The sequence below is a fragment of the Dipodomys ordii genome, unplaced genomic scaffold (genome assembly GCF_000151885.1).
Source record: "Dipodomys ordii isolate 6190 unplaced genomic scaffold, Dord_2.0 Scaffold113, whole genome shotgun sequence".
NCBI lineage: Eukaryota > Metazoa > Chordata > Mammalia > Rodentia > Heteromyidae > Dipodomys > Dipodomys ordii.
In genome coordinates, this window is record NW_012267329.1 from 4,704,290 (window position 1) to 4,718,046 (window position 13,757).

The 13,757-nt window shown below is 38.9% G+C and overlaps 1 protein-coding gene across 1 annotated transcript; it reads left to right on the plus strand.

The window, feature by feature from the left end:
- Positions 1–10,643: 10,643 nt before the first annotated feature.
- On the plus strand, positions 10,644–11,594 carry LOC105995010 (olfactory receptor 10A3). The gene has a single exon (XM_013028684.1). It carries the CDS (start codon positions 10,644–10,646, stop codon positions 11,592–11,594), a length of 951 nt encoding a protein of 316 aa, XP_012884138.1.
- Positions 11,595–13,757: the final 2,163 nt, after the last annotated feature.

A 13,757-nucleotide genomic window follows, 5' to 3' on the forward strand; every position in this document is an offset into this window, starting at 1 on the left:
GGGGTTTCAAGCTTTTAGCATATTGTCAAAAAGTCCTTAGGAATTACAAAAGGGTTCTTCCTTTCTTTTCTTTTGGTCGGTTGTGGGTCTTGAACTTGGCCTGGGCACTGTCCCTCAGCTCTTCAGCTCAAGGCTAGCGCTCTACCACTTGAGCCACAGTGCCACTTCCAGTTTTCTGGTGGTTAATTGGAGATCAGAGTCTCAGGGACTTTTCTGCCAGGCTGACTTTGAACCACAATCCTCAGATCTTAGTCTCCTGAGTAGCTAGGATTAGAAGCGTGAGCCACTGGCACCTGGCAGCCTCATTGTTTTTTGAGACTAGTGTGACTAAAATCCTCTTAAATTTATTTGTAGACCTTCCCCACTCTATATCTGCTCACACTTCATGTATAATCCAGTTCCTCATTTCCTAGGGTTTCCTAGTGGATGTCTGATCACTCTAGCCTGCCTTCAACACAAATTCTGTCAATTCGGTTTAGCTAGAATCTTCACGATTCCTGCTTTTTCCTCTTAGTGATTTTCTATCCACAGACACTACCCTATGTCTGTAAACACCCACTGACCCATGGTGTATTTGAAATGGAGTCTGTTCCTATGGTCTGTGTGTTTGTGTTCTTTCTGCCCCCAAATTGATGTGTTTGAAATTTTAATCTCCAAAATAATGGATGATAGTTGGACACAGACCTTAGGAGGTAATAAGTTTTAAACAGGATTAGAGTTCTTATAAAAGAAACTCCAGAAAGCCCCTCACTCTTTCTTCCACAGAACAGCAAAAAGACAGCTTTCCACAAATGAGGAAGAGGGCCTGAGTCTTAGGAAGAGAGATACACTTAGGCCCCAACACCCACAAGGAGTAAGCTAGAACTTTCAGTTCCTCACTTCAATCCTAAATTCTGCCCACATCCTGCTTTTCTGTGAATCCCCTTTTGTTCCATTTCTGCAGAAAATATTGGCAAGAGAGACTTAATTAGCATTTAATTACATGCACTGTCTCACAAATTCCCCATCTTGGTTCCAAATGACCTTGAAACATAGTCTCCCTATCCAGTCCCTTCCAGGAAAAGCCTTTCCATTTCTTCAAAACCTCCACAATTATGTATGTAACATTTAACCCATTGAATCTTCTACAGCCTTGAGAAGTTCCTCAGATCTGAGAGCTCTGTGTACTTGCCTGCTTGATTGAGCTCTAACAACTCAGTGCATATGCCCTGGAATTTCTTTTCATAGAGACTAAGGACCTTCTGGGTTCTTCTTTTACCAGTGACACCTTTTGGTGACTTCATTGGGAGCTGAGAGAGGGTTGTCGGCCCTTAAAGAGGTAATTTTCCTTTGGAATATTGGTGTCTTGCAAATCTTCCCAAGTCTCTGTAATGTGCTCTGTTCCTTCATCTTCTCCTTTTTCTGATGGCTTAAAAATTAAAAAAAATGTTTGTTGAGTTACATAGAAACCTTAAATGATACTTGTTTTAATAACTTTACAATTCAGTGACTTTTAGCACATTTATAGAGTTGTACAGCCTCAATTCAATCCTGTATTTCCTTTTTCATAAACAATCTATTCATTCTTTTTGAATTCAGATACTCTTAATATATTATGAATACTAACTGTTGTATAATTATTATGAACTGTTTCCTTTTCAATTCAACTTTTTTATTACTCTAAGAGTAAACTTTACAACTAAGGGTTTTTTTTTTTTGTCAGTTGTAGAGCTTGAACTCTGGGCCTGGGCGCTGTCCTTCAGCTCTTCAGCTCAAGGGTAGCACTTTACTACTTGAGCCATAGTGCCACTTCTGGCCTTTTCTGTTTATGTGGTGCTGAGGAATTGAACCCAGGGCCTCATGCATGCAAGGGAAGCACTCTACCATTGAGCCACCTTCCCAGCCCACAACTTAATGTTTTGCTGTGAGACTTTGAATGAATTAACTTTGCTTACCTTTTTAGCCTGTTTCTTCCCAAGTCCCTGCCTTCCATACTGATCACAGTTATGCTGACATGCTGGGCTCCCTTTGGTTCCTAGGCTGTTGTACATGCTGCTACCTTTACTCAGAATACTTTGTCTTCATCTCTTTATTTTTATTTTATTTTTTATTGTTATTATAAAGGTAATGCACAGAGGGGTTACAGTTATATAAGTCAAGTACCGGATATATCTCTTTTTGGACAATGTCATCCCTTTCCTTGATGTCCTTGATGTTTTCCCTTCTTGCCCTCACTCACAAGTTGTATAGTTCATTATCAATAACAGTTGCATTTGTTCACCCTTTCTTCTGATGGGCTTTTGACTCTCCTGACTTGGTGCTCACAAGGTCCTCTAATGTTCCTCTGCTACTCTTTCTGTTGTGGTCCAGAAAGAAACTGTTTGCTTAATTTTGCCTTATTTATAATGTCTAGACCTTTGAGTACGTTTGGAATGATCATCCAGTGCTTCTTTCTTATGGTTGCTCCTCTGCTGAGAAGCTCTGCTTTTGGGCTGCAGCCCCGTAGTTTACTCCCATATTTTAATCACTGAATAATAGTTACTGCATAGGTATTCCAACAGTTTGTTTATCCAGTCACCTGTTGAAAAGCATCTTGGTTTCTTCCAATATCTGGTAATTATGAATAAAGCTGTTAGAAATATCATTGTATAGATATAAGTTCCCAAACTCATGTAAGTAATTCTCTGGATCACATGTGGTAAGACTATGTTTAGCTTTGTAAGAATCTGCCGAACTGCTTTCCAAAGGGTCCATGCTATCTATCTTGCATTTTTACCAGCAATTAATTAGAGTTCCCCTGGCTCCACACCTTCATTCCGTGGCCTTCCTTTACATTTCAGACATTTTTAACTTTTAAGACAGGAAAATAAATAGATGTGGGCGCACATGCAATTGCTAAGTAAAATAAAAGCCATTCTGAAAGGCCAGATATTGTACAGTTCCAAATATATGACATCATGCAAATGCTTAAGCCATGGAGACAGTAAAAAGTTCAGTGGCTGATGTATTTATGATATAAGGGAAGAGGATGAGTAGGTGCAGCACAGGAGCTTTGAGTGCAGTGAAACTTTTGTGATGACATGATCATAATGAATCCAGTTGCATTTGCCAAAGCCTATAGAACTCTAAAATACAAAGTATGAAACTTAATGCAAAGATAATTCATAATACTCTATCAATATTGAGTCCTGAACTGAAAACAGATGAACCATAATAACATAAGACATTAATAATAGAAAAGATTGTATACAGAAGTGATGTTATAGAGTAGATAGGAACTTTCTTCTTTTCCCTTTGAAAATTACGGCTTTATTGAGGCACAATGGATAAATAGCAATATATTTTATGTATACACTTTGATGAATTTGGACACACACACACACATATATAAAACCACAATCAAGGTAATAGACATGGTCTTTACCTTTCTTTGTGGCGAGGATACTTAGTATGAGCTTTGTCTCATAACAAAAATTTTAAATTATAATTTCATTGTCTTTAAGTATTTGTACAAAGGAGTTATAATTCTTTATGCCAGTTCATGCGTGTAATGCACCTTTATCAAAGTCACCTCTTCCACCCTTCTCCCACATCCTTTCCAACACACTCATCCCCTCAATCTTCTTAGTTCCATTCTCATACTCTATAATACTATGAATTCTCTTCTACTCTTCATTTTTCTATTTCTTCCCTTGGCCTTAAGCCCCTCCTTCCCCCTATACTTCAAGTTCCAGATTCTTGATATTTATTTTTTTCTTAACAATATTTCAATGTACATAATGAAGTATTGTTTTCTCAGATTTTTTTCTAAACCTTAAGTTTCTCTAAAAGTAATGGAGGAAATACAAATAAAGTTTGAACTGTAGCTAATTAAAAAATGAAGTTGGGATGGAAGAAATGGCTCCAGTGTAGAGTACTTGTCATTTGTTTTTGTTGTTTCCTTTGCTATGTAGAAGCTTCCCTCCCCTCCCCGATCTTGTACCACATGTCAACTTTTGCTTCTATTGTACTATCCAAAACCTATTGTAAACTCCAATGTCAGGGAGTTTTTCCTCCCATATTTTCTTCTAGGATTTTTATGTTGTGGTTTCAGGCCTTACATTTAAGTTTTGTGTTGGTGAATGCTAAGTGTCCAATTTTATTCTTTCTCATAGATATCTAGTTTTTCCTTCACCATTTCTTAAGAAAATGATGTTTCTGCATTATTTTTTTTGAAAACGTGCAGTCTTTTAGGAATACCAATGAAAGGAAAAGGGCTGGCAATGTGGCTGCACTTCTGCCCTTGGAGTGCCTGCCTTCTGGATGAGAACCTGAGTTCAAACCTGAGTGCCACTAAAGAAAAACTAAAACCAAAGCAAACTAAACCAAAACAACAACAACAACAACAACAAACATCTGAAAGTATGTATTGTGGATAGCTGGGATTGAAGCCATATCCAGTTTGGGGTAGATATCAGCAAAATTACATATAAGATAGTTTATTGCATTCCATTGACAGTCACAGTTTTGGTCCATGAATGGGCAAATGATCCTACCATAGTAAAGAATAAAAGAAAAATTCTTCGAATATTATGTTTTGCGAATGAAAATTCCTTTTCTCAGGATGAACACTACATTCCTCACTAGACACAGTTAGAGAGGATATAACCTTAAGTATTTTTAGAAGTCACTGGATGGAGAATGGAACCCACTTTAGGATGAGAAATAGAGAAAATAAGTCAGATCTTTACCATAACATCTGAGGACTTGATAAAGCCAAGTCTGGATATTTATCAATCTCTATTCTCTTGCTGGGAATTAGCCAATGGTAGCATTGATGGTTTGAATCTAATGTTTAAACTAAACTCTGAGTCCCTTGACTCATACAAACTGTATCTTTATTTTACCAAAAAATAATAGAGCTAGAGAAGTTGCTTGGTTCATTCAAAGTCATATAGTTGCATAGATGTTTGGACATTAAGTTAGAAAGCTTCAACTGTGAATTTATATGAAAGACATTTTTTTTGTCTAGGCTTCCCACAAAGTAATTTTTGTCTACTGGCCATAATACCTACCATTGTGATCAGGTCCATCCAATCAAGTCCTCATCTAGATCCCTGGGCCTGCATTCCCGTCTTCCTTCTTCCTTGTGCCAACTTACCAACATCCATTCCTTCTCTGTCTTCATTTTCTTAATGGGGGAAGTCATGGTGGAATTGAGTCACTTGTGGGAAGACATGTTTATTATTCCCAGTAGGCACTTGGAGAAGTGGCTGTTCCAAGTTTGTGTGTTTGAGCTTCCTCAACTCCATAGAGGAAAGTCTGTATAAATGGGATGAACACTCTCCAGAGAGGGCTTTTCCCAGGTTAGACAATGTTATAAAATCAATGCACTCAATCATTCAATTGTGTTGATGGGATTCTTTTTTTGAACTAAAGAGGTGAAGCATCTCATCAAATGAGGTGAAAATCAGGGACAGTCAATAGGTAAGGAAATAAAGATTATGCCCATGTATGAATTTATGATTCTTTTCACTGAAAATCGTATTAAGTGACTACTCTTCTCATGTGAGAAAGTCAGTTGCCCTGCCATTCACAGTCACATAAGAGTTTGAATAAGAATTAGAGTTACAGGGTAGCTTGAACAAGGGGCAGAAGGAAGGTGGTCAGAAATAAAGCCAATCTTGTAAAAATATGAAACCCAGAGGAGAGAATTGTTTGACTAGGCTGTAAAGAAAGTTAATGCTGAAGCCAGTAGATCATGTTAGTGAATTACATAGCCCAATTTTTGTTAGGTCATTTTGTGTTAAAGGGAAAAGATAACCTAAGCAGACATTCAGGTTCAGTTTTTCTTTCATTCTTTGTGAAGGCACTAATTTAGAACCAAGCCCCCTCTACCCACAAATAATTTTACCTTATGAATGCCCTGAAGTTTGTATATTTTAAAATCAGATCCTCTAAATTTTGTTTTTGTTTTTAATGAGCTTACTTGATTTTACAGTTTTGAAATTGAATATGTTATTTTGTCTATTTAAAATAGTACTTACATAGCAGAGATAATTTTGCTTATTTTAGGGCATGTTTTGACATCCCCAAATATATTATTGAAGTTAATATAGATATTTGGTTTTTAATGTATCACAGTCACATTTCAGAAAGTCAAGTAATATAATTTCTTGCTGCTAATGTCCTACTGATCAGGACACAAGACATGGCAGGTTTTCAGGCTGCTTCAGTCCTCTGGCTTCTTTTTCAAAGCCTTGCACAAAAACTAGTTGGTCTCTATTATTTATTATGAATAGCTTTGGCTATTCATGTGTCTTTCTTTTTTATTGTTATTATAAAGGGGATATTCAGGGGTGTTGCTGTTACATAAGTCAGGTAAAGATTACATTTCTTTTTGAACAATGTCATTTCTTTCCTTGCTCTTTCTCAGTTTTTCCCTCCAGTCTCCACCTACCAGTTGAATAGTTCGTCTTCAACATAGTGTCTAGTGAGTACCACTGCTGCATTTGTTCACCCTTTCTCACATGTCTTTCTTGTGCTTTATTTATTTATTTATCTGGTTGGTCGAGGGGCTTGAACTCTGAGCTTGGGCACTGTCCCTGCGCTCTTCAGTTCAAGGCGAGTGCTCTACTGCCTGAGCCACAGCACCACTTCCGGTTTTCTAGTGGTTTATTGGAGATAAAAGTCTCACGGACTCCTACCCGGGTTGGCTTTGAACCGTGATCCTCAGATCCCAGCCTTCTGAGTAGCTAGGATTACAGGTGTGAGGCACCAGTGCCTGGCACTATGATGTCTATTTAGAAGTAATCTTTTCCTCATTTCCATTTCTAAGACAGTTGTTACACAGTGGTTTTCCTTCCACGCTAGCCTGAGAAGAAAGCATTTTATTTTATGCATCAGGGGAGACCTGAAGATTTGGGAGGCAGGAGGAGGTTATTTTGCTGCTGGTATGAAGTACAGGTTGGAAGAGAAGCTACAAAACAAGGACAGCCAGAGGAAGTGAAGGCACAGGAAGGGAAGACAGCCATAGCCCGGACAGTATCAGTGTCAATGCTGAGGCTAGAGGGGTTCCAGGTTCTAAAGACTTATAGACACTCCTAGTGAGGGGGATGCTAGTAATAGGGAACATTATCCTCGGGGAATCTAGAGAATGTAGAGCTTGCCTTAGAGGGGCTCTGGAAGGGCAATTGGGTTGGGAGGAAAAATGGTCAGCTCTCTGTGGGACAGGCTGGCTCAAATAGATTCAGGAAGCAGCATGTGTGTCTCCTAAGTACCTAGCTGCTGCTATTATAGCCTCCCTTCTGAATGAAATGGAGGTTTTGAGGCCTGCAGTTTCCTATCGGCAAATCAGAGAAAACACCTAAGTCAGAGCTCAAAGGGGTGCTTAGGGGTATATCAGACAGCTGGAGAACCTAAGCTGAGTGCAGGGAGGAGCAGAGTGTCAGTCTTTGTGGCCATGGCAGAGTCACGAGTGCCTCCTACATTCACACAGTGAGACCAAAGGAGAGGATATTCTTAGGAGAGGATCACAAAGGCTCAATAGCTATGTGCATATGGTCATATGAAACCATCTTGATCTAAATGAACTCCAAGAAATAGGGTTTTCTTGTTGTTTTGTTGTTTTTTCTCCTTTATACTTTTGTTTTCTGTACCTTTTGTTTTGTTTGTAAGTTTATCTGTTTTGGGGAGGGTAAAGAGGGAAGCACAGAGATGGTGGGCCAAAGGATGAACAGTGCAGCAGTGATACTCACTACACACTGTGTTGAAAATGAACTATACAACTGGTGGTGGTTGAGATGGGAGGGAAAAACTAGGAGAGAGCAAGGGAAGGGGTGACACTGTCCAAAAAGAAATGTCCTTGTTAGCTGATTTCTGTAACTGTAACTCCTCTGCACATCACTTTTACAATAACAACAGCCACAAAAACTGTCTCTCAAACTCAGTGGTATTTCCAAACCCACAAGGCTGCTTTAAACTAAGAAAGCCAGTATTAAATACAGATCATCTCTGTTCTCTTATCTTAGACTTAATTTTCCACCAGACACAATATTCTGTAAGAGTAAAGTCTGGATTATTTTAAAATTATTTTGTTATTTTTAAAATATAATTTTATTATTATTCAGGTGTTGTACAGAGAGGTTTCATAAGTCCGATAATGAGTACCATTCTTTTTGACAATATCACCCATTCCTTGCTTTCCCCCAGTCTCTTCACCGCCACCCCCCCCCGTTTGCCCACAAATTTCATAGTATTTTGGTATCTTTAAGTAGTTGTACAAAGAGGTTCCAATCAACATGTCAGCTTATGAGTACAATGCATCTTGATTAATGTCATTCCTTTCATCATTCTTCCCCTTTTCTCCCAACCTCACCCAACCTGTCAATTTTCCTAGTTCCATTTTCACATACATACACTGAATATTATGACTTCATTTTCCCACCCTTCCTCTGATCGTTTGTGTGCTCCCCTTCCCCTTGAGTTCATCTCCATCTGCTCACTTCTCAAGTACCAGCTTCCCAGTAATCATTGTTTTAGACAGTAAGTTAGTTGGAATTATCCTCTGCATATATCATACTTTAGTTAATACATCGTGTACATGTAAAAATAATCCTGTGTATGTTTACATATTCCACTTCCTGGGATTAATTTTTAATAGTTATTTCTCCATCTGTTTATTGCATATTGGTTTATCATCTACTAAGCCAAGTATTACTTCTTTTTGAAACCAAGAATGCATAAAAAAGGAACAAAGTTCTTGTCCTCCTGTATTTTATGTCATAGAAGAGGGAGTTAGGTACTAAGCATGAAATCTCAAATACATGTGTGTTTCAGTAGGTGGGGATGAGTGCTATGATGAAATACAGAGGTGGAAAGGTGGGAGTTAGACAGTGATAGGTAGAGGAGAAAGTAGGAGTTGTGTTGTGATGTTGTGTGCAGTGTGGTTAGATGACCTCTAACCTCTGTTGTTGAATGTATGGCTCAGTTTTTCTGTAAGAGTACAGAAGTGCTGAATCAGTGTTCATTGACTAAGTAAAGGGCTAATGAACTTCCTCATGTTTGTGTGTGTGTGTGTTAGGGGACAAGGAGGGAGAAAAAGGTATTAAGTCTCAGGTTCAGAATATCTCTAAGTGGTATTTTCTATAGCACTAAAAGCAAGTTTATAATCACAAGGATGGGAGATGGAGACTAGACCTCTAACACTTCTCACTGAGGCAAATTTCAGTATAATTGGTCAGGCAGAGCCTGACTAGAAATCAATATGCTTGAAGCCATCTAAGATAAGTACTTTTACAATTCAACTTAAAAACAAAATGTGTCTGTCTCTCAACCTATAAATTGTTTTAATTTTTCATGTTTATCTAAATACTATAAATGCATATTATATTTTAGCATTATAATAAATTGTAAACAAAATGTGTTTAAACTGTGAATTACCATTAGTTTTAATTTTTTTCTGTGTTGTGTTGGTAGTTTACCCAATTTAAACCCTTTATTTGGGGCTGGGAAGGTGGCTCAGTGGTAGAGCACTTGTCTTGCATGCCTGAGGCCCTGGGTTCGATTCCTCAGCAATACATAAGTAAAAAGAAAAAAGCCAGAAGTGGCATTATGGCTCAAGTGGTAGAGCGCTAGCCTTGAGCTGAAGAGCTGAGGGACAGTGCCTAGGCCCAGAGTTCAGGCCCCACGATTGGACCCCCCCCAAACAAAACAAACTCTTTATTTTAAATTCAAATATGAGTAAAATAAAAAAGAGCAGCCAGGTGCTGGTCTGTCACGCCTGTAATCCTAGTTACTCAGGAGGCTGAGATCTGAGGATTGTGGTTTGAAGCCAGCCCTGGCAGCAGTCTTTGATACAAATCTCCAATTGACCACAAAAGGCTGGAAGTGGAGCTGTGGCTCAAGTGAGAGCCTTGAGTGAAAAAACTCAGGATCAGTGCCCAGGTTTAGAGTTCAAACCCTAGTACTGGAAAAAAAAAAGGAATGTAGATGCATGTATGCTTGTGATTGGCAAATTACATTGTTTTATGTGTTTTAAGAATAAGTTTAATTAATTTTGCTTGCTTGCTTTGGTACTGGGATTGGAACTCAGGGCTTTTAGGTTGCTAAGCAGAAACTACTGCTTGAACCACATCTCTAGACTATTTTAAATAATTTTTCACTACCTATCAAAAGCATGCAAGAAAATACGTGCTGTTACCCATTGTAAATTTTAAAATAACAGTTCAGAGTTAAGATTACTCACTTCAGTTATATTTTCAGGATTCACTGTTACAAGTTATTAGCCATTGTTCAAAATTGCCAATCTGAATTTCTTTTTCTTTTTCCTGTTGTTCGGTCGTGGGGCCTGAACTCTGGCCCTGGGCACTGTCTCTGGGCCTGGGCACTGTCTCTCAGCTCTTCATCTCAAGGCTAGTGCTCTACCGCTTGATCCACAGAGCCACTTCCAACTTATACTGCTTATGTGGTGCTGAGGAATTGAACCCAGGGCTTCATGCATTCAAGGCAAGCACTCTACCACTGAGCCACCTTCCCAGCCTGCCAATCTCAATTTCTGTTGGAATAAGCAACATGCCATTATATCCTCTGCCAATAATTTCGGACTCAACCTTTTAGCTCCTGGATGTGACTTAATTCTTCATTATACTTTGTCCCTCAGAACAAGAGAAGATCTTGCTACTGAGATGAGAAAGCAAAATGAAAGCTTTGTGGTCGAATTCATCCTGTTGGGCTTTTCTAACTTTCCTCAACTCCAAGAGCAGATGTTCTGGGCTTTCTTGGTGATTTATCTGGTGATCTTGGTGGGAAATGTCACAATCATAGTTGTCATCTGCCTGGACCAGAGCCTCCACATCCCCATGTACCTGTTCCTGCAGAACTTATCCATGGTGGAACTGGGTTTCAGTGCAGCTGTCATGCCTGAAATGCTGGTGATCTTATCCAATGAGAAAGCGACCATCTCGTTTGGGGGCTGTTTTGTGCAGATGTATTGCAGTCTTCTTTTTGGAGGGACTGAATGTTTTCTCTTGGGGGCAATGGCTTCTGACCGATATGCTGCCATCTGCCATCCTCTGACCTACCCGGTGATTATGAACAGAAGGGTTTTTGTGAAGTTAGTGATGTTCTCGTGGTTCTCAGGGCTCACTGTGGCAACTGTGCAGACCACCTGGGTATTTAGTTTTCCCTTTTGTGGGCCCAATGAAATTAACCATCTGTTTTGTGAGACCCCCCCAGTGCTGAAGCTGGTGTGTGCAGACATCTTCTTGTTTGAAATCTATGCCTTCACTGGCACCCTTTTGATTGTCATGGTGCCCTTCCTGCTGATTCTCTTGTCTTACATTGGAATCCTCTTTGCCATCCTGAAGATGCCGTCGACCACTGGGAGGCAGAAGGCCTTTTCCACCTGTGCCTCCCATCTTACGTCTGTCACTCTCTTCTATGGCACTGCCAGCATGACTTATCTGCAACCCAAATCCAGCTATTCGCCAGACACCAAGAAGCTGATCTCGCTGGCTTACACCTTGCTCACACCTCTGCTGAATCCACTTATCTACAGCCTGAGAAACAGTGAGATGAAAAAGGCTTTTATGAAATTGTGGAGAAAGAAAGTGGCTTTCCACACATCTGACTTGTGAGAGACTATGATGTTGGCATAATGCTCGGCTGAGCTTTATAATGAATTGACTAAATGATGAAGACAGATTAGATTTCTTGGGTAAGGGCATGTTTAATTTCTTGGTTTGAACAAGTTTGAAAACATATACCTAATTTCTCTGTTACTACTTTAATCTGTGTGTGTGTGTGTGTGTGTGTGTGTGTGTGTGTATCCTGGGGCTTGAACTTAGGGTCTGGGTGCTATCCCTGACCTTTTTTCTTTTTTGCTCAAAGCTAGTGCTGTACCATTTGAGCCACAAATTTACTTCCAGCTTTTGTTTTTTCTTTTTAACTTAGTTGGAAATAAATGTCTCAAGGACTTTCCTGCCTGGGCTGTCTTCAAATTGCAATCAGACCTCAGCCTCCTGAGTAGCTAGGCTTATAGGCATGAGCCACTGATGCTTGGCTTACTGTAATTATTTTAAAAAGATATATATATATATATATATGTTTCTACAATGTATGATTCAAATGTATTCATCTATTTATCTATTAAGGACATCTGTTTCATTACTAGAGCATTGTCATTAAGATAATGATTCAATAAATACTTATGACTACATGTTCTTATATATGATGATTTTATTTTTGTGTGAAATTTTCTTCAAGGTCTTGATGGGTTAAATAATTTTGTGCTTATTGTATTCTAGTAACTATTGAAGAATCACTGTTCATAATGTTTCTGATTATTTTGGAGAGATCGGAAGGCTCATTGAGCCTCCCTTAAAGCTAGAACTCCAAGACACTGGCAAAGTGATGATATTTTTATTTCCGCAGAGAAAATATGCTTTACCAAAGTTCAAAAAAAGTATTTATTTTGGGGGAGCCCAGGCTAACTGTATTCTGTATTTCATTCAGATTATAATGAAAAACTGTGTTTCTCTTGCTCTTATTTCAAGTATGTTTGCATCCTATTTCCATGTAGCTCTCATAGACTATTGAGGAATGTATGTAGATAGTTCTTACTAGCCAGTAGGTTTCTAAATAATCCAGCCTCCTGTCTTACTGTATACTTGTTTCCACTGACTGTCTTGAGTGCCATCCGTGCTAGCTGTGGTTTCTAGGAAGCCAGCACTGAGATGCAGTTAGGAGTGTAAACACTTGAGCATTAATTAAAAGGACTGAATCAGTGAGGTGAGGACCAAGCAGGCCTGGAATTGTCTTCCCCCAGCCCAACAAGTACTTCTGTAGTATTTATTAGGGACACTGTACATGGGTCAGAAATGCTTGATCTTTTCCAAGAAGACAGTGACACCTCATTTGAAAAGACAAGGCTCATGATGAAGGAGCTAACAGCCGTCAAATAACCACATTTTAGTAACTGCAGCAAGTTTTTCCTTACAGGGGGAGCTGAAGCTTGCATCCTCTAACTCTGCCACAGTGTAACTAAAAATGCCATAGTGAGGATGCTTTAAATAGAGAAGACAAAGGATACATTGGGAGTGACAGATCAAGGCACTGCCAGAGGGAAGTAAGTGCAACTTAATGTGGATTAGGTCTGCAAATTCCGTAGATATGTGAAAAAATCCCACAATTCATGTTAGAATTAGGTATTTAACACCATTTATATAAGAAATAGTAGCAATTTTGTGGTAGAATGACATTGTAAATATAAATCAACACAAATATTACTTATTATTGTTAATTGAATATGTACAATGGATCATTATTGTATGGCTTAGTGCAAAATTGGAATATGTAGCCAGAGTTAGATAAACCCAGACAGGAATGGTGGAACATACCATCCAGGATTCTCAAGTCTGAGGCAGGAGGATTTTAATTTGCGGTCAGCCTGGGCTATCTAGGTGTGCTAGAGGTATCACAATGCCTGATTTTAGATACCTGATTTTTATGCTACAAAGGCATAGTAACAAAACCAGCATGGTACCAGATCTAGAATTCAACCCACATGGATACAGCCATTTGATATTTGAAAAAGTACCTCAAAATATACATTAGATAAATGTCCATGTCTTCAAAAAATGCTGCTGGGAATACTGAATGCCCGCATGTAGAGGAGGGAAAGTAAACTTCTACTGGTTACCTTGTAAAAATTGATTTGAAATGAGTCAAAGATCTAATGTAAGGCTTAAAACTTTGAAAGTACTACAGGAAAACATAGGGAAAATACTCAAAGATATAGG